The 27,825-nt window shown below is 45.2% G+C and overlaps 1 protein-coding gene across 1 annotated transcript in view; it reads right to left on the reverse strand.

Moving 5' to 3' along the window:
• Window positions 1-378: 378 nt before the first annotated feature.
• Adam12 (ADAM metallopeptidase domain 12) overlaps window positions 379-27,825 on the reverse strand; it is a 224,963-nt gene continuing 197,516 nt past the window's right edge. The window contains exons 17-23 of the mRNA XM_042054216.1: window positions 24,429-24,537; window positions 21,368-21,503; window positions 20,548-20,656; window positions 14,962-15,135; window positions 4,716-4,846; window positions 3,911-3,971; window positions 379-495 (exon numbers count right to left, since the gene is read on the reverse strand). Coding sequence (XP_041910150.1) covers window positions 379-495; window positions 3,911-3,971; window positions 4,716-4,846; window positions 14,962-15,135; window positions 20,548-20,656; window positions 21,368-21,503; window positions 24,429-24,537 — 837 coding nt within the window. The remainder of the gene's footprint in view (window positions 496-3,910; window positions 3,972-4,715; window positions 4,847-14,961; window positions 15,136-20,547; window positions 20,657-21,367; window positions 21,504-24,428; window positions 24,538-27,825) is intronic.

Consider the following 27,825-nt stretch of genomic DNA (forward strand, 5'->3'; position numbering starts at 1 on the left):
ACATGAGGACATCGGGCCATGCCTCATGTCTGGGCACTGGACCACTCTTCTGGACTTTCTCAGGGATGGTCTCAGAAACCTCAACCGACTAATCATGTGTACAGTGTGTTTAAACATAAGACAGACTGCAATCGAACTGCGAGTATTCATTTTGGTCTCTGTCACTTAAAGGCTGTAGAAAGGGAGAAACAAACTATCCTCTCAATAAACCCCAATGCTGGTTATTGGTTCCTAAGTTTTGTTAAAATTGAGGTTATTGCTAAATATGCTTTATTTGATAACTACTATATCTTAGAGGTATTCTTTTAATAATACTGTCTATCCTGTAAGGGAATATCAGGATTAACTATGTTCTTATGCAGAAACGGATGCATGGCTCTAGAAAACAAGCAGCCAGCAGCGCTCAGCTGTGAGGGCACCACTGGCACCCTTGGTAGCCACCGGGGAGATGGCAGAAGAGAGCGTAGTTCCAACGTCCTTTAAATCAAACTCTCCCTGGTACCCCAAAACCAAAGTACAGAAATGGCAGAAGAAATGTGGGTTTGTAGCTCCCCTCTCACTCCACCCAAAGGGTGGGCTCATCACCTGTTCCTGCTAAACCTTTGAGTGTGACCACACTCACACAGCTCTGGAACTTTTCCAGTTGTGTAAGTTTGGACTTAATACAACTACCCAACCTCACATCAGCTGCAAAAATTCTGCACGTGTCCCGGCAGCAGCAAAACTGCCACTGTGCCATGAAGCGAGACCGCCTATGAGAGTTCTCTTGTGCATCTGTGATGTGCATCTATTTATCCACTGTCTTCAAGGCCATGTGTTTCCCAAGGCTGAAGACAGTTTTGAATTCTGGAGAGCAAAAAAATTCTAAGTCTGTATTTTCCCTTCGGCTTCAAGACCTAGGGCAACCATTGATATTACCCTTCCGAAGATGCCTGATCCTAAAATACTCAGATGCTACAGAACCAATGTCAATTACCTTCTAATGTGAAAGCCGGTCATCCCACACCTCGCCAGGACACAGTGAAGGCCTCTGGCATTTGTCTTGCATTTTTAAAACTATTTTTCACAACATTAGCTTGAAGCATCTTAAAGATCTGCTCCTGAAGGCGGCTTTCCAGCCAGGCATTGAAAGAATGAAAGATGGAAGGTTTCCTGGCTGCGCCTGCCTTTCATGAGCCTTCGGCATTGGGGAACTGATGTCTCTGTCATCCTAGGATGAGTTAACAGGTACGTTCCCAGTGTGGGCAAGACTGAGATGCTATGTTGCAGAAGCTAGGACGCCCTGAAGAGAAGAGATGGGTGACTTTGGGTCCTTTGTCCCGCGACTACTAATAAGGCTAGCAGACATGGCTGTACGATGTGGTTATAACTTTTGAAAGCATATGGATTCTGCCTAATTTTTAATAAGTCGAGCCTCGCAGTAAAAAAAAGGAGATTTTTATCTCCAGGGTTGATCGACTCGATCTGGTTACCGGCTCACGTCTGAAAATGTTTATGGTCCCATAGAAAGCCGCCTCTATCTGTCAGAACACAGGGTCATTGTATTACAGTCAAGAAGGCAATGTGGCAATTTGCTTAGCTCGAAACGGGGCAGGAGACAGAGGTCTGCAGTGCCTGCGCAGTGGCTTTCTTGCAGAAACACCACTGTTCCCAATGTAAACAACATGCCCATGCATGCCAGCACTGTGCACAAGGGCAGCCAGAGAGAAGCTCCTGCTGGCTCTGGGAGCAAAGCCTTGGGCGGCATCACAGACTTCATTTCCCTCCAAAGGTGTTCATGGCCTCTCATCTCAAAGTCAACCGTCTGCCTGGACTAGGGTTCCAGTCTCTATCCTGGTGTGGCCACCCCTCAGCCTTCCTGCTAGTACTCTAGGTTTTCTCCAGAGCTGCTGGCCAGAACCAGATCCTACCAGCTGTCTGAGAGCTTGAGGGTGCAGAGCTACAGAGCCCGAAGCCCTATCAGTATGTAGGGCCCAAGACCTTCCCTTAAGGCCCTGGCTGCAGTCCAAGAGAGGGATTCCAAAAAAAAAAAAAAAAAATTAAAAAAAAAACCTCATTCCAGGTTCCGCTTGGGGTATCCTGAGCTGTGTGTCTGGTACTGTAGCACAGCCTTGAGGAGCTGGGGAGCTGTTTTCCAATAAGGCCTCAAACAGAAAGTAAACATCTCGTCTTGGATCCCATCAAGCAGGATAATTCAAGTCCGCCAGAAGAATGAAAGCACAAGGAGCCTTCCGTAGAAAACCCCGTGATGGTACAAATGCCTGCTACGGCGCCCTGCGCAGTAATAGACACTTTGCATAAATTAATAACTTACAAGTACCTGAGCAAGGACACAAAGCACCACAGCACAGCACCGACGGCAGTAGCTCTAAGTTCCGGAAACAATGGCGTTTTAAACACTTTGAGAATTCTTGAAAGTTGGTAGGAAAATCACTCCGATGGAGTTGAAGATAGTGCAAACTTCTGTCTTCACTGTTGAGGACCAGTCTGGGCTTGCTTGCTTGTCACTTGATGTAGGCATTGTAGGAAGATCTGGGCACTTGGTGCTTGGGAGCAGGTCTGAATCAAGAGCAAGCCGGAAAGGAGAAAACAAAACTGCAGTTAGAAGCTCTGAAGCCGTTCAATAGACACAACAAGCTGGGTGGGAGGCTGCTCTTGGAGACTGGTGGGTCTCCCAGGTTAGAAGCCACCGATCTCCACCTGAGACTGGAGACCAGGCTAGCTTTTGGGAGAGAGTGTAGAGCACACCAAGGACCTCACTGCAGAACTCCTAGTGATTTATGACAGGCCACCTCCCCTCTCTGGAGCTGTGCCTCCCATCCATGAGTTGATTCTAGACTAGCACCATTTGCAGAAAAATGGACATGAATTGCTCAAACAATCCCTAGTTTTTCCTTTTAGATTTATTTATCTGTAATGTCTCTGCATGTGAGTGCAGGTGCCTGTGGAGGCCAGAAGAGGGCGCTTCTGATACCCTGGAGCAGTTACAGATCCTTGTGAGTCACCCAATGGGAGCACTGGCAACGGAACTCCAGTCCTCTGGAAGAACAGCAAGTGCTCTTAACCACTGAACTGTTCTCTCTGGCCTCAAATTCTATGTTTCTAACAACCAAGTGGCACAGGTGAGCTCAATTTTCTCGCTGTATTATCATCTTAGTTTACAATCAGCATAAATACCTGGGAGAATCAAGGGGGCAGAATTAAGTGTTCAAAATCTGGCACACATTTACACTTTTATTTCAGTTTTGAACCAGCTTCAACATGCCTAGTGGCCGCTTTGATCCCATGGCACAGCTCAAGAGATGGGGAGCCGGGATGCCATCAGTAGAGGTGAGGCAGGGGGCTGCTTGGGATGTTCTGAAAAGGAGTGCCCCTTGGTCAGGCTTATCATGTGCATGCAGTAGTTTTATCTAGTGAAATATAAAGAGTAACTCAAAAGCTATGCAACTTTTTCTGCATTTCCACAGTGGTGAGCTAGACTGTTCTCCTGACCCTCTGACCAGCATTATCTCTGAGATTTACGAGGCAGCCATTTCTTTCCTAGGCCAACACATTCTTCCCAAGAGCCGTAATGAATCAATGACGTGTGTCTTCCCCTGCAGAGATGGGAGTTACTAAGTGTGCAGCCTGGCTAACAGTTTCTCTGGTTCTCTGGTGCTCAGAGAGCTCATGGCCTGCTAGAGGGCACATGAGTCAGAAGAGTGGGCTGTGAGTTTAATGATCTGCTAGTCAGGCATGGTAGCTCATTCCTCTGGTCCCATCCCAAAGGAGGGTGAAGGATCGAGCGGCTCATGTCAACCTGGCTACTAGGGAGATGAATGCTGGGCTATAGTGCGCTTGCCTAGCATGTTTTAGCCCAAGAACCAAGAAAAAACAAAACAACAAAAGACCCACAAGGGAATAATTTCACCGAGGAAGAGGTTGAGCTGCAGCATTTGCTGATTTCCATGTTGTCAATGTCCCCAGCAAACCTGGAAGATGAAACAGCACCCAGCATGCCATATGGATTCCCCCATAGAGATTCCTGATGTGAGTAACCTTAGCAGCAAGGATCTGGGAGCAATGTTTTGAGTATTCATTACCCTTGTTTTAAATGCAACTTGATATACTTTAATATTTAATATTGGCTAGGTTGCAAAGGCACGAGCCAGCTTCAATACAGCCGTGGGGTTACCTCTCCCCATGTAAATAGGCTACATCTGCCTCATCCCCTATGGAAGAGGGGTGAAAATGACCACAGCCAGAGAGAGCCAGCACAGGTCACTCAGCTGTAGAGAAGCCCCCAGGAGGACCCCATTGAGCAGCTGCTTAGGCATCACCTCTCCATAATCTTTCAACCCGAACTAGTGTCTCAGCCCCTGGAGTAGGCAGATCAAGTCTTGGTGAGGGTGGTGGAGGTCCTGCCTTTATACAGATAAACCATTTTCCTTAGTGCTGTAGGAGACCAGGCTGGGCCCGTGTCAGCAGCTCATCTTTCCTGGGTCATCTTTGTCCTGCTATGATCTCTCAAGTAAGTGAGCCATTGCTGAGAGCCCTGGGGTGATGTTTAGGTATGCATAGGTATAGTTTGCATTGATTGCTTTCTGGTTACTTTTACACATATTTCCCACCCTTCCCATGCTGGGGGCAAGCAGGAAACACGACTTAACACCTGAAACCTGCCACACCTCCAGTGTGGTTACTTTAGCTACCCTCCACCATTAGAGGACACCTACCTGTTTGGGGCTGGGCGGAACCCAGGCTCTTTCTGCCCTGGGGTCCTCACCAAGGCACTAGTGAGCCGAGATGCCCTGCTCAATGGATCAGCAGGCAGAGGCTTCTGAGGAGGGCTGGGTTTGTGGGTGCCCTGCAACAGACAAGAAACCGACCACAGGTGACTCAACTCTGTGGTCAGAACTGGACCCCGGTCGGACCCAGCAGTCTCCTGGAAGGCAGTGCACATTGCTACACAGTGCTGGCTTCATCTCTTTTCCATAACCCTTCTATATATAAAGTAGGGCCTGTATTTAGCCTTTATGTGGAATTTTCTGTAACATTTAAAAGAATCATGTAGGTACACTCCTGTGTGGGTCATCTGACCTCACAAGTTCTTAGGGGTACAGTGGATGGTAGGGTTCTCTGTCAGTGCCCCTAGGGGATGGATATAAATCCACCCATGATTTCAGACAATCTCCAGTTTATGAATGACTAGCTAAACTGGGGATGCACAGGATTTAGAAGACAGCCGTCCTCCTGGGGTCAGGATCTGAAAAAGATAGACTGCTTTATAATTTGTACAACTTTTGTTGCATTATCTGTAGAAAGGAGCCATGCAGTGACTTAGGGGACAAGTAAAGGTCGGTGTGGACACTATGGAGTGAGGGGCTTCTGGCCAAGGGGTCAGAGCGACAACTTGAGGGTTTTTCTACATTGAGTTACATCCAAAGGGACTCACACAAATCTACCTCTCTGGAAAATGGAGTAACCTATCTTGTAGCCCTGGTACGGGGCTTAAATAAAAGAACATGTAAGATTCTCCCAGGACATGGATAATTATTATACCAGCAGTTATTCGTGTGGCAACTTTTAATGCTTCATGGAAATCTAAGACCCCTTGAGGCATCTCCTGGGGGTACCTTCCTCTCTGCCTCTGGCGAGCGTCAGTCAGAAAATACTGTACAAACTCTCCTGGGTCCAGGATAGGTCTGGTTAGCATGACACTTTCCATTCTTGGCCCCATCATTGCAGAGAAAAAGGACCCTGAGGATCAGAGTTAGAATCCCTTAAAGGATGTCCTGGTCATTAAATGAGCCGATATACTTGTATGATGAGGCATGGTGGGGCACACGTGTGGTCTCAGGCATTGAGGCTACACAGCAAAACACACCTTAAAAGTCACACAAAACTTGCACTGTCTTGGGACTTGGTAGATCATGTGTCCATCAGGTTCCAAACATCAACACCAGAAAATGGAAAGATCTCCCATGCTCTTGGGTAGGTCGAATTAACATAGTAAAAATGGTAATCATATCAAAAGCAATCTACAGATTCAATGTAATGCCCAGCAAAATCACAGCAAAATTCTTCACAGACCTTGAAAGAATAATAATCAACTTCATATAGAAAAACAAAAAAATTCAGGATAGCCAAAGCAATTCTGTACAATGAAAGAACTTCTGGAGGCATCACAATCCCTGACTTCAAACTCTACTACAGAGCTACAGTACTGAGAACAGCCTGGTGTTGGCAGAAAAACAGACAGGAGGACCAATGTAATCAAATCAAAGACCTGGATATCAATCCACACACCTGCAAACACTTGATTTTTGACAAAGAAGCTAAAAATATAAAATGGAAAGAAGAAAGCATATTCAACAAATGGTGCTGGCATAACTGGATATCAACATGTAGAAAAATGAAAATAGATTTATATCTGTCTCCATGCACAAAACTCAAGTCCAAATGGATCAAAGAACTCAGCATAAAACCAACCACGCTGAACTTCATAGAAGAGAAAGTGGGAAGTACATTTGAATGCATTGGCACAGGAGACCACTTCCTTAATATAACCCTAGTAGCACAAGCACTTAGAGCAAAAATTAATAAATGTGGCCTCCTGAAACAGAAGCTTCTGTAAAGCAAAGAACATGGTCAACAAAACAAAATGGCAGCCTACAGAATGGGAAAAGATTTTTTTTTTTTAGCCAACTCCACATCAGACAGAGGACTGTTATCCAGAATATACAAAGAACTCAAGAAACTTGACATCAAAAGAACAAATAATCCAATGAAAAAATGGGGTACAGACCTAAGAAGAATTCTCAAAGGACTAAAAGACACGGAAATGCTCAGCATCCTTAGCCATCAGAGAAAACAACTCTGAGATTCCATCTTACACTGTCAGAATGGCCAAGATCAAAACCACTGATGACAGCTTATGCTGGAGAGGATGTGGGGTAAGGTGACTGCTCTGCCATTGCTGGTGGGAGGGCAAACTTGTATAGCTGCTTTGAAAACCAGTATGGCAATTTCTCAGAAAATTAGGAAACAATCTACCCCAAGACTCAGCAGTACTGCTGTTAGGTATATAACCAAAGGAAGCTCAGTCATTCCACAAGGATATGTGCTCAGCTGTGTTCATAACAGCATTATTCATAATAGCCAGAATCTGGAAGCAACCTAGATGCCCCTCAACCAAAGAATGGATAGAAAAATGTGGTAGATTTATACAATGGAGTACCACACAGTGTTAAAAAATAATGGCATCTTGAAATGTGCAGGCAAATGGATTTAGAAAAAAAAAAACCATATTGAGAGAGGTAACCCAGACACAGACTAATATGTACTCACTCATAAGTGACTTTTAAACATAAAGCAAAGAAAAACCAGTCTACAGGCCACAACCCCAGAAAAACTAGACAACAAAGAGGAGAAAGAGATATATGAATCTAAACTACATGGGTATAGGAAAAGACAAGATCTCCTGAGTAAATTGGGAGTGTGGGGGTCATGGGAGAGGGGAGAAGGGATGATGGGAGGGGAGTGGAGAAAAAACTCAAAAAATAAAAAAAAAAACAAAAAAGTTACTTCAAATGTATATGATGTTTTCACAGTGCTTGAACTAAAATCACATCTCCTGAGCTACAGACAACAGCTCAGAGGCTACAATACCAGATTCAGAGGCTACAATACCAGATTCAACAGCTCCCTGCAACATGACGGGGCTCCTACAGAAGTCAGCAAAGCACAGCTGTGTGGGAGATGTGCCAAGAATGAACAACAGACAGATTGGACTCGGAGAGAGCACGGAACAGGGGCCAGACATACAGGTAACGTCTCTTATCAGATCTTATCAGAGGAAATAGGAGAAGGCGCTAGAATATAGACAACCCCCCTAGATAGGTGTAAGGGCCACATTGGCTGTGCTCACGCCAGTGTGCCCTAGCTTTTGGACAAGTGCAGAGATAATAACAGGCCCCCCCCCCCGGGGGTTGGAATGAGGACTGACAGAGTAAAGCTCTTAGCGCAGGGCCTGGCATGTGTTCACCCAGAGTAAGAGCGGCTGCCATTTGACAGCCGTGATTGACAGGAATTTCACCCTAGCAACAAGCCCTGGGTAATGAAGGCCACACGCAAACCAAGCTCCAGTTCTCATCACAGAACAGAAAACCGAACACAATGTCTGTGTGCAATGTAAAAACGAAAGCACACATTCACCATAAGGAGACTCAGGTTGTAAAATCATTCCTTACAAAGCAATACTAATTTTTCTGCTAAATATGACAAAGTAGTCTCTACAGTAAAGATAACACCAGGGTTTTATTGGTGTGTGGAAGGAAAGGTAAAGTGTATGTTATAGTCTGCTCTAACGCATTTGGATTTATCATGGAAGCTTAGGAGATAAATATGGCTTTCCCACGATAGTCTCAATTTATGCTCATAGCCTTGTGAGCCATCACATCCTCTCAGATGGTTCTCAGCTTTGAGGACAAATGGTATGTTCATCCCTGTGATAAAACTCCAAACAGTCAAGATGCTGATGGAAAGTTGGTGAGCCCCGGGGACAGCAAAGGTCCCCATCTGTCCCGCCTTGCCACGGTCAGGAGAGGGTCTAGTCTAGATGGTTGCTTATGAGGTGTCAGGCCTCTGTATAATGCAGCCACCTTTGCAGGAACTTAGAAGGAACTCCAGGATGCTCTTACTGGTACGTTTTTCTTTAGTCTGTATTTTCAACAAAATTCAAAGATCATTCTTTTTCCCTCGGGTTGCAGAGAAAAGTCCCACCCTGCCTGTCACATGGGGTCCTGGGTCTCTGCTTCCCACCTGTGTTCTAGCAATAGCATAGCAATGCACTGCAGAATGGCAATGTTCTCTCTCTCCCTCCTCTCCCCTCCCCTCTTAACTTTGAAAACAAACATGACAAAATCAAAATGTGACCCTGTTGCCTTGACCATCATCCTATTATCAGCTTGCACATAGTCTACAATAGTAAATATGTCCTGCTATCTGGGAGTTCTGTGCAGGGAGACTGGAGCCCATCACCCCAGAAAGCCAGAGCCGCAACTGCGGTCCTAGGGTGACATTAACACATCTCACTGTAATGAGTGAGTCTGTCCCTGGCTAAAAATGTTGTGGACATTATGACCATAGATAAGATTGTAGCCCACCACAGTGATGTGGGCATCATGGAACTGACCAAAGCTGATATACCAGTGGATCTTCCATAGCCAGAACCATGGCAGGCAGGGCCACTGTGACCTCCCTTTCTTCACTGATTAGGGAGAGTGGGAAGTATTCATTTTATCTAAAGGAACCAGATAGCTAAAAGAGTAAGATATTATTGAATCAAAACACAGTTCAAGGAGAAGGAAGGAGGAGACTGAGGCTGGAGGCATCTGGCCCCTTAAGAAAACCCAAGTCTTGTTATGGAAACCCAAGTCCTGCTTTGATTCCTGTCTACAGTGAGTAACCCAGAAATCAAGTCAGCACCTTTGGGTGGAAACCAGATGCCCTGGCTTCATGGGTGGTGGGACCATGGTTTAGTGGGATGACATTTTCCCCCCAGCCTCTGTGAAGCAAAGCTCTGGTGCTCTGCAGAAAGAGGCATCAGGTTAGGAACTGTCTAAACAAAAATGTGCACTGTTATCTACTGACAGTGGATGGCATCTTAATGCTGCAGGTGGAGTGGGTGGCTTTGAGCCCTTGACTTTCCTGTCTGTGGTAGTTTGGATGTAATTGGCCCCTATAAGCTTATGGAGAGTGGCATTATTAGGACGTGTGGCTTTGTTGGAGTAGGTATAGTCTTGTTGGAGGAAGTATGTCATTGTGGGTGTGGGCTTTGAGGTCTTCTTTGCTCAAGCTTCACTCAGTGTGACACTCAGACCACTTCCTGTTGCTTGTGAGTCAAGATACAGGACTTCAGCTCCTTCTCCAGCACCATGTCTGCCACCATGTCACACCATGATGATAATGGACTAGACCTCTGAAAATGTAAGTCACCTTGATTAAATGTTTTTCCTTTATAAGAGATGCCATGGTCATGGTATCTCTTCTCAGCAACAGAAACCAGAACTAAGACACTTCCACTATCTCCTTGCTCATGGAATAAGCAGCCTTACTGTGCTCTGTTACCTCCATAAACTGGAGCTTATGATGGCAACTTCTCTCAGCTCCCAGTGGGGGGGAAGAGGGGCAGAAACACCTGCCAAGCACTCAGCTCTGTGGTACCTGCCATATATTCAGTGCTCAGTAAGTGTATGTTTGAATGATTTTATAACCATTAAAAGCACAAGCACAGGCTCCTTGTACCAAAACAACGTGCACACTTGAGTAGACAGACAGACAGACACACACACACAATGTAAGTGAATCCCATCATTGCTGTTTGGCTGAAGTTTCTGCAGCAGGTACATGGTGCACAAACCAGGACGTGGCAGCATTTTCAAGAAAGGAACGTGATGCAGTAAACATCAGTCGTCCCCAAATGATGGGTTGAGTTTTTAAGAGTCCCTGTTTCTCTAACGCACCTGGGACCATAATCTCAGCCCTGAGTTTATGTCTACAATTCGCTCAGAAGACTTTAAATAACCTGATTTTCTGGAACATGTAGGAAGTAATGAGAAATGGATTCTTAGATCAGCATCAGCAGGCATCATTCAAATGCCATTCTATGGGAACAGGTATTTAGCAAAGCAAATTTGGGTTAAGTGCTGTGCCAGTGGCACCCAGGTGAGGCTCTGCTTATTGGGAGAATGGCAGGGTGTCTTGGGAGACCAGGGATTCTCCCTGCCGTGGACCTTTTCTCTCTCTGTTCTCCTTCCTCCAGAAGTAACACCAGGCACAACTGTAAGGCTATAGAGATGACTCAGTGGGCAAAGTGCTTGCTCCTCAAATGTAAGGATCTGAGTTCGAATCCCTAGGACTCACATACAAAATCCTGATGAGGTGGTGCACATCTGTAATCCTAGCACGCCTATGAAAAGATGGAGACAGAGACTTGCCCTACTGTCAAAATCACATGTCTCACGCAAGATGGAAAGAGTGCTAGCCCCTGAAAGTTGTCCTCTGTGTGCCACACGTGTGCACACAGTATGTACAAGAAGGTCCCACACCAGGCCTGAGCATGGGATGAGAAGCCCGCATTCCAAGAGGCACATTTGTGGACAAGACAATGAGTTTGTGGAGGATGGCAGGTTTTCTGGAAAGACAACGCTTACTCGTCAAATGCAAAGTTAACCGATGCAGCTCTCGTGATGTAGCCCCATCCCTGGAGTGTTTCTGTGATAAATCTGGACAAGCATAAGCCCAGTTAGCCATGCAGGCACATCTGGGTCCTATCATGGGGGATGGCACCCACGGAACTGCAATGTGCCAGTGGATTCCATTCTTGCTGCCAAGCAAGAGTCATCTCTGGATACTGCCCACACCTGCCTGGAATGGATTCCAGATACCTGTGTGTGAGGAGAGGGGAACCACACAGAGATCTGTGACATGTGTCTCTGAAAGACTCCAGACAGACACAGCTCAGAGTGAGACCATGGAGCTCCACGTGACTTGTGGCCTAAGGGGAAGATTTCCTTAGGTTCGTACAGAGAAGGCTTTGGGGGTGGCTGCTCTAGAGGAGCCACTTCTGTGGGCACCGATAGCTGTGGGAGAAAAATCACTGTCTCTTTGGATCACATGGCCTATTAATTCCCACTTGGCATTGTACAGCAGTGGCATCGCTGAGAGAGGAATAAGAAGCCTCAGTGTGAGGGAACCCATTGGGTGGATGTTTCCAGGCCCTGGGAGTACCCGAGGGATGTGTGCAAGGCACTGAACACGGCTGCATATCCTGGGCTTCATGGCTCCCGTCAGATTCTCAAGTAAGGCCACAGCCCAGACATGTTCGGGACGTGCCTGTTGCCTTCCAGCAGGATAAACTGAGATAGGTTAGAAAAACAGATGGAAGAGAAAACCGTCCACCATCCACAAAACCAACCGAAGACACCAGACCAGGATCCTAACTGGTGGTGCGTGGGAGAGGGCATTGTGAGCATGCAAGGAATGAGAGGTTCACAAAAGGAAAGCTACATCGATTCAGTATTCAAAACCAGAGTTCCTGCTCTGCCAGAAGTCAAGCTAGAACGACAATAAAGTACGGAAATTCTATTAAAAAATTTCTATTTACATTAGCAAAGACGACTCAACAGTGAAGTTAAAAAAATAAAAAAGAGCCAGGGACAGCAGCAGATAATTCACAGAGCACACTGCTAAAGCCAGGCCATGGAGCTTACTGATAGGAGCTCGCCATGGCAGTTCTGGACTTGTGCAGTAACACGTTTAGAGCGCGAAACTGACAAGGATACAGGTTTTTAGAACAGAGAAATTAACCGCGAGTCAAAGCTTTTTTCCCTATAAAGAGCCGCTAGATATAAAATAGTTTGTTATCAGCAATAAAAGGGAAATGAGGTTGTGGCAAAATGGAATAAGCATAGCTTACCTTATTCCTTTTAGTACTTGTATAAAAGATCATCAAGAAATTGATATAAATTGAAACTTAGAGAAAAAGACTACCTGGTAAACTCTAGACTCAAGGAACTACCCAGTGGTGGTTCCTTCTGTATGCACATATGTGCACACTAGAGCCCCAGCCAGGACGTATAAAAGGAGCAACAAGAAATAAGTATATACAATCTGGAAATAACTAAACGGCACCAAAGAAATAAAAAGAAACTCAAGAAAGTCTCTCCTCTGTAGGGATAAGCCTGGGAAGAAGAATGTCTAAAAAAACCAATTATTTTGACTATATATGGTTTTATTCCTGCTTAGTCCAAAGGATTCCCACCTCTACTCCCACCCACCCCCCCATAAATGATTGGTGATATTTCTTTCCTGGACCAGAGACTGTGCACTCTTGGTGGATTTCTTACCACTGCAGAGTCTAGATGAAATGGAATGGAAGGACCCCCCGCCCCAACATCAAAGTCAACCTAAAATTCTACATCCAGCAAAGCTATCTTTCATGGATGAAAAAGATACCCTTAGACACAGGGGTGCTAGTAATATGCCAACAATAGTAAGCTTGCTTAAAAGATACACAGCGAATGGAAGTCCTTCAGGCAGAAAAGAAATGATGGGATATAGAACATCAGGAAGGGGGAAGAGCTAAAAGGATCAATATATGAGCACATATAATCAACTTCTCATTGGTTTACAAACGTCTGTTTGACTGAAAGCAAAAATTCCATTCCAAGTGGCTCTTGATGCCCATAGAGGCCACCTAAAATATTTTACATGTACACATGTGTCCAAGTGTATGTGCGCCATGTGCAAGCCTGCAGAAGTCATGTGGGTCCTCTGCAAAAACAGTACGTGTTCTTAACCTCTGAGGCATTTTTCTAGCTTCAAAGGCATGGTTTTAAGTCATCCATTATTTAAAAATGAGGTCAGTGAGACCTAAAGGCTGGGAATTCTGCATTTCTCCTGAAGCAATCAAATACTGGGATAAAGATGGATTCATTTTCAGAGAGCTGTTTTTTTTCCCATCAAGGCCAATTTTGACCCTCAGGAGACAGCAATAATGAAAACTTGATTACAAGTGTAATTGTCGATCGAGAGAGAGGTCAGTGCTGCTGAGCCTCCCACAAAAGCCCAAGGAAATCCCACACAACACCCAGCCCCAAATTTCAAAATGCCGAGGAGACAACACTTTGGATAAATGAACCTCAAATACTAAGAAATGTTTAAATTGAAACAGAAACTGCCGGCTCAGGCACACTTCAGTACCCCTCTCAGGAGATGACTGAACTGCTGGACAGACAGAAAAAGGAGATGTTGCAGTTTACAGATCAAATAAGCAAAGCTTTGAAACACCAACCTTTGTCTTTCTCATTATGACCTCGCTGGTATCAATATGGGAACCTAAATACATGCAATACTCTAACCAAACATTTAACTTTGTCCGGCCACTTGAAGATTTGTGTTTTCAATCTGATATTTCACTTGAATCTTCCCTAAAGGAACTCCAAATGCATCTGTCTAGATCTTCCAAAAGAGAGCTGTTTATAAAGCAAAAGTCACAGCAATCAAACACATCAAACTAACTCACAGGTCCTTCAGAAGCTAATCCACATCCAAGAGGCACACTGCCACTTAAAGAACATTTTATAGGCTCTGCAATGCCAAGGTATATATAGAAACAACTTTACAGCAGAATCACAGGCTGTAAAGCTATGTGCACAGAGAATAACCTCAATGATGCAAAAGGCGTAATTATACATATATAAAAATAATCCCACAAGAAACTATAACAATAGCATTTAAAAATGATTCTGTTTCATTATTTGAGTTGCCAACAGTACCCATTACTAGTCTCAAAATATTTTACTTGAAATCCCAGTTTCTTCAGTTGTGTGCCATTAACTCAACATGTAGCAACCAGAAGCTATTTCAAAGCCAAATGCGCACTGAACCTGTGGTGGTCTGGCAGTGCTGGCCTGTGTCGCATCCCATGACTTCACTGCAGCCTCAGTTTTGAACATGCGAACGACCACACCATACACCACCGACAAACACTGCCAAGAACACCTCGGTTCAGATTTAAGACTGCTAGGAATTGCCATGCTTCCATTGTACATAGAAGGTTCTCTGCTCCCCCAGAACAAAGACTTAATTACAGAAAATACAGATTTTTAACATTTTCCTATAATTTCTTACCTATATACCCAGAGTCCTGTGAAAATTCCTCCAGGTAAAAAGCCTTCATGGTAGAAAAAGTTTAAATCCTGGCTTACATGATAAATTACATGGGCATGGGAACAATTCTGAATACTTTAAAAATTACTGTAGGCATTGTATGTGGATTATCTCTGTTAACCATCTGATTAACTGAATTCCATTTCATAAATCAGTATGTTAAACAATTTGTCCAAGTTTACATGTTAGCAACTAGCAGAGCCTGGATTTGAACTGCATCCCACCCCGTCAGCACGGGAGGCATACCTGGGCCTGCCTGAGTGCAGGATTGGCAGGCAGGGGCCTGGCAGGGCCGCTAGGTGCACGTGGGGCCTGGTGGAGAGGTGGGAGCACTCGCCGAGGTGACTGGGGATGAGGGATGGCTCGAGTGTTGAGGGGCCTGCTGATGTCAATCTTCTGGCTTTGCAGTGACGGCCTGTCCTGCACGGTCAAAGCAGAGAGTCAGTTCTGATGGAGTTTACTCCCTGAGGAAAGAACAGCATTAACTAGTTTATGACCAGTGGGGAGGGGAAGTCCGTGGTGTCCATATGAAGGACTGTATTTATTTATTTATACCTCAAAATTCTAAAGGAAGCATTCCCTATATCTGAAATGGAGAGATGATTTTTATATAGATTAAAACAAACAAACAAGCAAACATTAAGAACCAAACTGGTGACAGTAGCATTTGGAAGGCTGATGTAGGAGGACTGAGAATTTGAAGCTAGTGTTTGTTAAATAGAAGATTCTACCTCAATCAATCAATCTTCAAGCTGGTTTAAGTAACAAATAGATGAAATAACCTGAAGTACCAAGTATGAAGACACAGACTGGATCACGAAAACATTATGAAGAAGGCATGGGCTCAGTGTACACACGCTAAGGGTAATGCGTGAACTATCTGCCCTGGAGGCGAGGTGCTCATCTCTGGACAATCTTCCTCATGTTCGGAAGGAGGACCAGAGCAGGCACAGCATGACCTGGCACCCCATATTCTTTCTTTTTATAAATAACTTTACTGAGGTATGACTGATACCCTGTTAATTGAATTAAGTGATTTTTTTCTTTACTCAGCTTTTTTTTTTTTTAACCCATCCATGTTTATGTGATTTGAACCGAAGATGCTTTTCATGTACTGGGATTATAGGCATGGGCCCCTATGCCTGGCTTGACTGATGTTCATACCCATGGGGCTATTATAGCAATTATGACAAGGTCTCTATCACCCAGAAGAGCTTCCTTGACACTTTTGCCTCCGTACCCCCTTTACCCCCCAGACCTTGGCATCCTCTTTGTATCATTCTAAATACATTTTTATGTTTTAAAGTTGCATAGAAATTGCACTGTAGAGTGTGTGCTCCTTTTCTGCCTGGGTTCTCTGGCTTGGAATGGCTACTTTGAGCTTTACCCCCGAGGTCATGCGAGTCGGTGGCTAACTCTCTTCTTGCTGAGTAGCAACCACTGTGTAACATGCCACTATTAATCCTTTCACCTGTTGATAGACCTTTGGGTCATTTCCAGTGTTTAGATCTTGCTTTTGGCCCCCATAAAACACACCTTTGTAGCTGGCGGTTCCAGGTTTGGAGACGAAGGGAGGCACATTTACTGGGAGCGATGGCTTCCCTTTTAGAAGCCCAACCTCTACTTTTTAGACCAAGAGAAGTAAAACAATATATTGCCTGCTGCACTGGTGATAATATTCTTTTCCATTATTTCTCATTTCGTGGCACCTGTCTTGTTCCGTTTCCATCTGTCTGAGTTTGCCTCAGTTGGCCATTGTTTTGCTATGACAGAGTGCCTGGGTGAGCGGCTTGGAAGGAAGGGTTAGTAAGGCTAATTAATGGCTTCAGAGGTTCAGTCCACAGTTGCCTGGCCCCACGCCCTTATGTAGAACAGCAGGATAGCAGTGTGTGCAGAACCATTGGATGGACAGATAAAGGAAGGGAGGAAGTGACAGGGGACCAGTACAGCCTTCAAATCCTTTCTTCCTGCCTTGGGATTGACCTCCTTTCAGGAGGGTCGACTTCCTAAAGTTTCCCCCACATCACACCAAATGGCATCACCACCCAGAGGCCAAGTATGCAACACATGGGCCAGTGTTGAACTCACATCCAAACCATAATGGAGTTCAATATTTAAGAATTCTTGTGGATAAGCAAAACATTGAAGCATTGGGGAACCACTGGATACCCAAGGACAAGGACATAGCTTTTTAAAAGAATGGAGTAGGCATGGATTCCACAGTCTTGGGCAACACTTAGGTCAGTAGAACTTAGACCCAGGCCAGAAAACTCACCTAGGCACAGCTGGTGACCCCTGGAAACAGGAGTCTGCTCTGGCTGCATTCCCAGTGTGGCTGCCGAGAGCCTGGCAGGTCTAGGTCACTGTAGAGATTGACTTGGTTTGCATCCAAACACAACACAATATTGGGACATTGATTGCCTTGTGATGATGTGGGAGAGTCTTCTTCTTGAGTTGATTTCATTGGCTAATAAAGAAACTGCCTGGCCCATTTGATAGACTGCCCCTTAGGTGGGTGGAGTAGACAGAACAGGAAGAGGAAGTGAGGTAGAAGGATCAGTAAGATGCCACGCCTCTCCTCAGAGAGAGAAGCCAGACGCGATGAAGCTCCAGCCCAAGATGGACATACGCTAGAATCTACCTGGTAAGGCACCACTTTGTGGTGCTACACAGATTATTAGATATGGGTTAATAAAGATGTGAGTAAGAGGCAGAAAATAATGGGCCAGGCAGTATTTAAAAGAATACAATTTGTGTGTTGATATTTCAGGGTATAAGCTAGTCAGGAGGCCGAAAGCAGGGTGGCGGGAATGCAGCCCACAGCTCACTACAGAATGGCGCCCAACATGGATAACTGAATCCACAGAAAGCTTGGGAAAGACTAGAGTAAAGCATGTTTTCTCGGTAGCAGCAATTTCTCAGGTTTGGCTTTGTTTGCTAGAGACAAGCAAGCACTCTCATCTAAGAGAGGCTTCCTGACTCAGCTTTAGCTGCAAAACCCTGCAGCCCTTTTAAGAGTTCCTGCCACAAAACAATTAAAGAGTGTTGATGAAACGCTGAATGTGTGCTTTTCGGTTTTCAGCCACAGCAGGAAAAATGTTGTGCTGTTTTAACATGGCTTTCTGGGCCATTCGGCTAGGGCAAACTCTGACTCTTTCAAGCAGGCAGTCCTGACTATGGAGCTTTTGATTGTTGTTTAACACTGTTGCAGCTTGCTTGCTGGCATGGACCTTGAAACGCCACAGAGTTGTGGTAATAAGAATGGCTCTAGCAAGTACCTCTGCCATTAGGCTGGAAAGCTAAGGAATGGGCTGGATCTAGCCGCCAAAGTCACGGCTTTAGTCCTACTGATATTGCTTGGTAAAGTAAAGACTCATGTAGTCAGAAAGAGAGATATACAGTAAAAGAATAATTCAAAGTCAAAGAAAATGTCTAAGTGGTTTACACTGTGTTAAAAATATATGCAGGCTAAAGGTTAAAGTTCTTAAATGTAAAAAAAAAAGAAAAAGAAAAAAAAAAAGGAAGTAGTTTGTTGTGGTGGTACACACCTTTAATCCCAACACTTGGGAGGCAGAGGTAGATTGACCTCTGTGACTTCAAGGTGTGGCAGCACACACCTTTAATCCCAATGCCTTGGAGGCAGAGACAGACAGATCTCTGTGAGTTCAAGGTGTGGTAGCATACGCCTTTAATCCCAGCACTTGGGAAGCAGAGGCAAGTGGATCTCTGAGAGTTCAAGGACAGCCTGGTCTATAGAGTTATTCCAGGACAAAGATATACAGAGAACTTGTCAAAAAATAAAAAAATAAAAGTAAAAATAAATGAAATAGAGGTTAAAATAAAGCCGTACAAAGATGGAAAATACACAAAGAATCTTGATGCTGTATACTATTATGTTCTCTTTGGATTGTTTGAATGCTGAGGAAGGAGCAACAGCTGCTAAAAGATATTTGTTTACAAATACTGCTAAACTATTCCAGAATAGATATTTTGAATATACCTTGACTTTACAATTTGGATCTAAGGACATGATGCTTTGGAAAGGAGTTTCTTTTGTTTTTACAGAAAATGAGACCATGTGGATTGCTTCTATCCCAATATGGTATGATAGACCACGCCCTCCTGAAGGTTGCTGTGAACATCTTCAAAAATTTACTTCACTCAACTGCCAACTGAGAGGAACCTAGCACACAGGTTACACCATGAAAGACCTAAATAACAGCGCCCCCATTCAGCAGGAAGCAGTTTGGAGAGAAATTACTGCGCCCATTTTCCCAAATATTGTTTATAAATGTTCTTTTACATTTAAAGGGGGATATGATATAGAGATAAATGATTTGCAATGGTATGGATTTTAAGGTCAATTTGTTATATGTATATGTATTTCTGATCTTGATTAAGGTATTGTAATTGTGTAGTTCATTTAAAAATGTAATGTATAATTAGGAAATATAGGTTGTTAATGGATAATCATTGATAATAGTTAAGCTTGTAGTCATGTTATTAGATTTTCTAGATATATAGAGATATATTTCAGTTAGATAGGCATACTTCATATCTTCCAAAGACTACAGAATATGGCATTTTAAATGTCTTAATAACTTAGGACTTTTCATGACAATGAGACACGTCAGCTCCTGGCAGCACCAATCTACTTCAAGAGGAAGATGGGCATCAAAAAGGATCCTTATGGAGTTTGATAGCCACTTGGGCAAGAAACTGCTCTTTCCTGGACTGTTGGCATAAACTGGACACAAAGAACCCACAGAAAGAGGACTGCTGAACTTGCCTAAAGGTGAGATGATCTTTCAGGGTTCCTCATACATGAAAGAGTCTGTGAGACATTGTGCAGGACACAGCAGATACTGACTGAACTGCCTTTGGAATTTCCTGCATCATGGAAATGTCTGCTGGAAACTATGGGCCTGAAGGCCAAAGATGGATGCCCCAACGGTACAGAGGAACTTTGGGTGACTGTCCAGGCAGCGAGATGTCTCTGTGATTTCTAGAGTTTTGGAAGTAGCTTACTTCTTGTTCACCTAGGTAATATTATATCCTTCTGGAGTCTTTGATGGAGTTGAAGAATGGATAGATAGTTATAGTTTTCCTTAGTTATGATAAAAGATAAAGTAGATATAAATATTGTAACTATAATTCTTGCTTTTTAACTGTTTTGTTATATGTAATTTTGCTATGTTAAAGTTAAAGCCTTCTTTTTATTGTTTAAACAGAAAAAGGGGAAATGATGTGGGAGAGTCTTCTTCTTGAGTTGATTTCATTGGCTAATAAAGAAACTGCCTGGCCCATTTGATAGACTGCCCCTTAGGTGGGTGGAGTAGACAGAACAGGAAGAGGAAGTGAGGTAGAAGGATCAGTAAGATGCCACGCCTCTCCTCAGAGAGAGAAGCCAGACGCGATGAAGCTCCAGCCCAAGATGGACATACGCTAGAATCTACCTGGTAAGGCACCACTTTGTGGTGCTACACAGATTATTAGATATGGGTTAATCAAGATGTGAGTAAGAGGCAGAAAATAATGGGCCAGGCAGTATTTAAAAGAATACAATTTGTGTGATGTTATTTTGCGTGTAAAGCTAAGCATGAGGGAGCAGGGCGGCGGGAATCCGGCCCACAGCTCCTCACTACATTGTGAGAACCTTTTAGGGACCTCAGGTGATTACTCTGGGGCCTGCCTCTGGGCCCTGACCATTGCAGGGGCAGTGGGGTATGGCTGAACCAAGTGTGCTGACTAAGCATTTCACAGGTTTCCCAGGCAACCTTGTTCTGTAAAACTCCGTGCCTTTACAGCACACCATGTCCTTGTATGACCTACCTTGGGGGTGTTGGGATGTGGTGGCCGGCTCATCAGCAGGCCTTTTCCAAGGGTGGGGTGACCCTGGCCAAGTTGAGAACCACTGGGTGTCCGAGAAGGGTGCACACACCTGCAAGGCAACCCCACATTTGCTAAGTAAGGACTTGTCCACCTTCTTGCTATAATTCCTCATATCCTGTTCCTGCTGATATGTGTGTGTGTATCTCTATCTATCTATCTATCTATCTATCTATCTATCTATCTATCTATCTATATCTATCTATCTATCTATCTCCTCTCTCTCTCTCTCTCTCTCTCTCTCTCTCTCTCTTTTTCTCTCCCTCCCTCTCTCCATGGCCAATCATGCAGGAGGAAAAAAGCTCTAACATGCCTATGAGTTGAACATGAATGCTAACCTCTGCTTTCCGGCCACTGGTCTATCAAGCTAGCTAGCCAAAGATCATAGAGACTTAGCTTTGGGCGCATAGGGGCTGTTTCTCATGAAGCTGGCCTTTCAGCAATAGCGTCTCCCAGCACACTGGGGCCCGAAGCCCTGCCATCTGAGGAACACATTCCATGGTCCGCATGCCTTGTAAAAAATGCTAATGCAGAGATGAGAGCAGACCCATCCGTGGAATTCACCAGCACCCCTCTTATTTATGTAATGGACGGCACATAGTTTGAAGGGAGAGTCAAAGAGACAGCTGGCCTGGCAGACATTTACAAAAGCCAAACAAACCAAATCAACCTAAAGACCCAGTGTTACTATCCAGAAAAATCTGCCTCCCTCCCTGGCTGAGGGTGATGCAGAGAGAAGCTGTCATTTCTTGAGAGGACATACCTCAGCTTTTCTATGGTGGTTTTCTTATGTGTAAACAGCAGCCGCATCAAGGTCTTCCTTTTGAGATACACCACAAATCCAGCGGCCAGCAGACACAGGATGCTCACCAGGATCCCTACAGTCAAGCCCTGGTTATCTGAAACAAAACACATTTGGCTCAGGGGAGGAGGCCGTTCCAATAAAATACAGAAGACATCGCACTGTGACATTTATGGCAGAGCAAGCTCTAAAGGAACAAACAGAACCAGTGCACGTAAATCCCTGAACGACATCCTAATAAATTAGTCTCTCTTCAAAGGTCGTGCTGGAGTTCTGGTCTATGCCACCATTATTCATCTGTGACAGCTGTGGAACTTGCTAGTGCCGAGACATGGTCTGGTAGGTGGGACCCTGGCAGGACCACACAGGTTTCCCTAGGCAGAGTGGACCCTGGAGCTACACAAAGTACCAGGGGACCATCTTATCAGGATTGGGGGCTCCCCAAAGGTCATCTTTGACCTCTCCCCACATATCCTTGATTCTAGGCTCCTTTCACATTCCAGTTGGAGTTTACTTTTATCTGTCACCCCTTTATCTATTCTTGATTGAGACTTCATCTTGGGGCATCTCAAATTGCAGAACGAGAAAAGAAAAAAACAGCACCCTAAATGAAGTTACCCTGGATTTGGTTTCTGTCCGTTAAGGACTTACTAATGCCTTTGGGGGCAAGCTCCTTATTGTCGGGAGAATGCCCATGCATTCTTTATGAAATTTTACCTCTGGGGCTGAGGCTGGGCCCGTAGCTCGGTTCATAGAGTGTATAGCTAACATTTAGGAAGCTCTAAGTTTGACCCCCAGAACCCCACAAACCAGATGTGATGGTGCACACACCTGTGACCCTAGCACTTGGGAGGTAGAGGCAGGAGGATTAGAAGCTCCAGGCTATCCTTGGCTACATAGCAAATTTCAAGCTAGTTTGTGATTTAAAATAAATAGTATTTTTTTTCCTTTTGTAATTTGATGCCATTTTATTTAGCACACGTGGGTAGGAGAACATGTAACCCATCAGGCTACCTCCTGACTGCAGAGATAGCCAGAGGTAATCCAGGAGGTGCTAGGAATCACAGGAGGCTTCTTTGGAAGCTCATCAGAATGGTGAAGTCCTGGAGAACAGGGACCCCTTAGCTAGTCTGTACGTTGACCAGGGATGTTCAGGTCGAGTTGCATACCCTAGGTGTTCAACAGTCCCTGTAGACTTCTGGGGAGCCAGATTTACCCTCTTCCTGTCTCCCTTCAGCGCTCAGCTACTGCTAATCCAAGTAGCAGCTGCCCCAGCTCTGGGCACAATGTCTTGGCACCCACCCTGTTCTGTACTTTGTCCTCAGCCAATGAGTGCTATGGGGGCTCCCAGTGCTGTCTTTCTCCAGCCATCTGCATGACTGGAAGGGCACCGTTGCTGGGCTCTTGTCAACTGGCATTCCTCCTAGGCTTAGTAGCAGCCCTGAGCTTCAGCTAAACTCTGTTGCCTCATCTAAGTAAAAAATGACCAGCAAGAATCTCAAAAGGGAATTTTCAGTCCCTTGCATCAACTTTACATCTTAAAGTGATCCAATCAAAGTCCTGCCAGACCCTAAGTGGCATCAGGGTTGCCTGTTTCCATAGATAGCAGTGTCATCTGCTGAGCTGTCCAGCCAGTGTTCCAGGAAGTATCATGACTCTGCTCCAATCTGTATCCTGGGAGTTGTGACTGTTATCCTGTCCTACTCCACCCTGTCCCTAGGCCTTGGCACAGCCAGTTCTCTGTATTTGCAATCTCTCTACTCTATAGATGACTCTTTTCTGAGACAGGGTCTCATAGAGTCCAAGATGGCCTGGGATTTGCTATGTAGCCTAGGATAGCCTTGAACTCCTGATCCTCCTCTATATTCCCACTGCTAGGATGACAGGTATGTCATACTGGGGATTAAATTTAGAGCAGTGGTTCTCAACCTTCCCAAGGCTACACCTCCTTACTACAGTTCCTCATATTGTGGTGACCCCCAGCCATAAAATTATTTTCATTGCTTCATAACTGTAATTTGCTATTGTTATGAATCATAATGTAAATATCTGATCTACAGATGTTCTTTTTTATTTTTAAAACAATCTTATTTTACATACCAATTCCAGTTCCCTCTCCCTCCCTTCCTCCTGCTCCTCCCACTCCCATCTACTCCTTAGAGAGAATCAACAAAGTCTGTCACATCATTTGAGGCAGGACCAAGGCTCTTCCCACTGTATCTAGGCTGAGGAAGGTATCCCTCCATAGGGAATGAGCTCCAAAGAGCCAGTTCAAGCACTAGGAATTGCAGATGTTCTTAGGTGAGCTGCATGAAAGGGTCATTCAAACCCAAAGGGTCGTGACCCACTGAGCTAGGGGCTCATGCACGCTAGATAAACACCCGATTGACTAGGCTCCAACCTTAGCCCTCTCAGGGATTTTCTTATCTCTGCTTTTTGCTGAGATTACAAACATGCACTATCACGCTCAACTTCTCCTGTGGGTTCTGTGGATCCACACTGAAGTACAGTGGCCAGCACTTTAGCAGCTGAGCCCTCTCTGGTGGTGACCATTCTCTTTATTAAGAAGTAACTGCTGTTCTTATTTGTTCTCCTCTCTCTCTCTCTCTCTCTCTCTCTCTCTCTCTCTCTCTCTCTCTCTCTCTCTCTCTCTCTCCCTCTCTCTGCTATCACTCCTCTGTTCAGAGTTTTGAAATGCACTGGGGTGGTAGCACACAAAAGTAACCCTTTACAAAGTCCTTTGCTATGACAGTGACATTCACACGCATCTGGTAGTGCACTGTGGACATTGCCTTAGCTGGGAGTGCCACAGGGAGAGAAAATGGCCAACACAATGCCTTAGCTGCACTGAGGGGGAGCCAGGGCCAAAGGAAAGGCCAAGGGAGAGTCAAAGCATTTAGAACCTGAAAGGTTCAGGCTGGGACAGAGGCACTCAGAGTCCCTATTGTGGGGATACCTGCCCAGTACCCAAGGCCTTAAGCAGCTCAGCATCCCCTCCCAGTGATGCCGCAGCTCCACTCACCTGCTTGCCGGATGGGCCCACTATCTGTGCTTCCTCCAAAACCAAACTTGTCACAGAAGGGAGGGGCCCAGTGGGCCTCACAGTGGCAATTCTTCCTGTTGTTACACACCTTTGGGGCAGAAGTGGAGAAAAACATCCAGAGGGGTCAGGACACAGAAGACCAGGGTACTCTGCCAGATCCCCTCAGCAACATATGTAGACTCAGTAAATGTGAGACTGAGAGACTCAGCCCTGGACATCACCACACCAGTGGACTGGAGCCCCAGGAGAGGAGAACGGCACAGCCTGCCTGTGCTCATGAGCTGCTGTTGAGAGCCGGCTCCCCTTTCCTGGTCTCCCCAGGAAAGCTATGGAGCTGCCCTTCTTGGTGGTTAGGGAAACCCACTTAGGGACACAGAATCAGAAGATGCATAAATCTGTCTTCTCCGGGAGGCTCAGGGAGGATCCAGCAGTCTGGGGTGGGGAAGTAGGTCTACAGCTGGACCTCTTATTTCCGATGCCCATGGAAGTGTGCAGGGGTCTGGCAATGTTCCTGGGAGCCTACTGTTGTCCCCAAATGCCCGTTCTTTCTCTCAGCCCCTTGTGGCCATTACCTGGCTCCCCGTTACAATATATGATAGGCAAAGACAGCGGAACTCTTCCTTGCAAAGAAGATGGCAGGAGAGGGTGCTTTTGCCCTTGTTGGTCCCGGATGGGAGACCAGAGCTCCAGTGGGAGGACCCAGAAGTCTTCATCTATTCGCCAAGGGTCACCCACAGTGGTTCCTCTGCTTGGATCCACTGCTGTTTACATAGCTCACCAAACTGGATATGAACCAATTGATTTTGAGTGTGAAAACCAGAAGATTTTCTTTTTTTATTTTTTCTATTTTTTTATTTTTTGCGACAGGGTCTCATGCATTCCAGGCTGTCTTTGAACTAGAGTGGCTTTGAACTAGCTAGAGTGGCTTCGAATTTCTCTGAGTCTCCTGCCTCCACCTTCTGAGTGCTGAGAGATTCTAGGTGTGCCTCGCCACTCCCACTTTATGAGGTCGGGAAACACTCCACCACTGAGCTACAGTCTCAGGTGCAGGAGCCTGCATGGCTTGTTTTCCGAAAAGTAAGCTAAGCCTATGGGAGCACTGAACAGAAGTCCCCCTGGCAGATTAGGGAGGGGCAGGACAGTGAGTGGTAGGATGACTGGGGAGAGCCACCCAGATCAAGGACTGCAAGCCCGGATGACTGTCTGGCATCTGTACTTCCCTTCCACCTAAACACTGTCAATTATAGGCAGTGAATTTCTGGGTGGCTCGCTTGTTGTGTGGAAGTCAGTGGAACTGGTAAACAACTCCAGGGCCTGCATAAAAACACTGGGGTCAAATATGCCTGAGTATTTGAAGGCAAACAAAACATTTGCAGTCTGTGTCTTGCTTGTAATGGTTCCCTGCTCTAACTGGCTTCTGTGAAGGATCCAGGCACTTGTCCAGTTGCTTCCTCTGTGGAGGCAAACAGTCAACGGAGCCCGTGGGAAGCGGGATATTTTCTAGGACACTCCTGTTAATCAGGGTTCTTTCTTTTGCAGAGCACCTGTGGCCACCAAGTTGCAGAGTTCTTTCTAATGGTTGTTAAGGGATGGATTTATGTAATTCTTTTGTTTTAGTGATGAGGCAAGGCTCACATGGCAGGGTTGTATATCCACCATAACCTGGGTTGGTCGAGAGCAAGTGGGACAGAAAGCTCTCTAGTGTCTGTGGTACATCCTCGATACCTGGCAAAGGTGCTACAGCTGGCAACCCACCCATGAGACTCACACCCTGCCTAGTGTGGGTGATCTTAGCTTGAGGCAGGAATTTGCAGTCCAGATTTCCTACTTGGAGGTACTAGTGGTGTGCCTGGTCTCATAATAGAGGGATTGGGTCAGCTACCTGTAACAAAATGTCTTAGTTTCTTTTGGATGCTGTAATAAAATACCCTGAAATAATAAACTTAAAGAAGAAAGAGTTAATTTTGGCTCACAGTCCCAGTGCATCACGGATGGGAGTCATGGAGACAGTAGCTTGAAACAGGTGCTCACATCACATGCACAGTCAAGAATTGGAGAGCCATGAGTTCTGTGCTCAGCTCACTTTCTCCTTTTTATATAGTCTAGAGTCCTAGCCCAGGGAATGATGCTACCCATACTGGGCGTGGTTTTCCACCTCAGTTAACCTAGGAAGAGAATCTTCCACAGGCATGCCCATAGGTCCATCTTCCAGGTGACACTAGATCTCACCAAGTTCACAGTTGAGATTAACTACCACACAGAGTCGTAGCTGGCTATTCCCCACAGGTATCACAGAGAGAGGCCTCTGCCCTACTTTCTCTGAGCCAGCAAGGTAACTATGGACACATCCTCACTATCACACTGGCCTTGGCATCGTCGCTAAAACAAAAGGGCCAGGCTTGTTCATCTATTGCCATTAGAGAGGAATCTATAATCCAATGAAGACATGAAGAGATTCCGTTTGATACTGAGTCAGCTGAACAGAACATCAACATGCCTGTCTGAGGCGCCCCGGCAATCTGTCATGGTTACAGCATGGTGGTGATTTTGCAAAGACCGCCATAATCCCAAGTGTCTAGATAGTCTAAAAATACAATTTAGAGCCTGGTTTCTGTAGAAAAGCTCCAGGAGGACAAATGAGCCACTGGCGCAACTAATCAAGATTAATATAATCCCATTGGGAAAAAATGAACTGCATCAGGAAAACTAAATTGCGTTTTAAACAATTAGAGTCCTTTTCTTCCCTAAAGCCTCTCAGAACTCAGCGGCATGTGGTAGTCAAAACCCATGGCAAGGGCATTCAAGAACACGTGCTCGGTAGATCTGATGTCCTCATTTTAATCCCTTTTGCAAGGATCTTGGTTGAGACATATTTGGGCTGTTGGGAGCAAGAGGGACAGCTCTGCTTGAAATGCTAATGCGAGCCCTTCATGAAGCAAGGTTAGCTTCGAAATTACTTTGAAGATGACAAAATTCTTTCTTTATATCACAGAATGTTAATTCAAAAGATAATTACCTCTCAATCTGATTTTCTTTGTTAAATGAAAGTGACATTTCTCCTGCTATGTAAAGGTCAGAGACAGTTAAACGCCTCTGGAAGAAAATGTTGAAGAGGTGCTCACTGTCTACTGTAACTTTTAAAAAGCTACAGGAGAGATGTAGGAGGGGCTGGAGAGATGGCTCAGTGGTTAAGAGCACCTGATGCTCTTGCAGAGGTCCTGGGTTTGGTCCTAGCATCACATGGTGGCTCGCAATTTGTAACTCTAGTTCTGGGGAATCTGAACCTCTCTCTGGCCTCTGTAGGCACGCACGCACACAGGCAAAACATTCATGCACATAAAATAAATCCATCAGAAAAGCTGAAAACTTATTAGTT

This window comes from Arvicola amphibius, chromosome 1 (assembly GCF_903992535.2).
Source record: "Arvicola amphibius chromosome 1, mArvAmp1.2, whole genome shotgun sequence".
Taxonomy (NCBI): Eukaryota; Metazoa; Chordata; class Mammalia; order Rodentia; family Cricetidae; genus Arvicola; species Arvicola amphibius.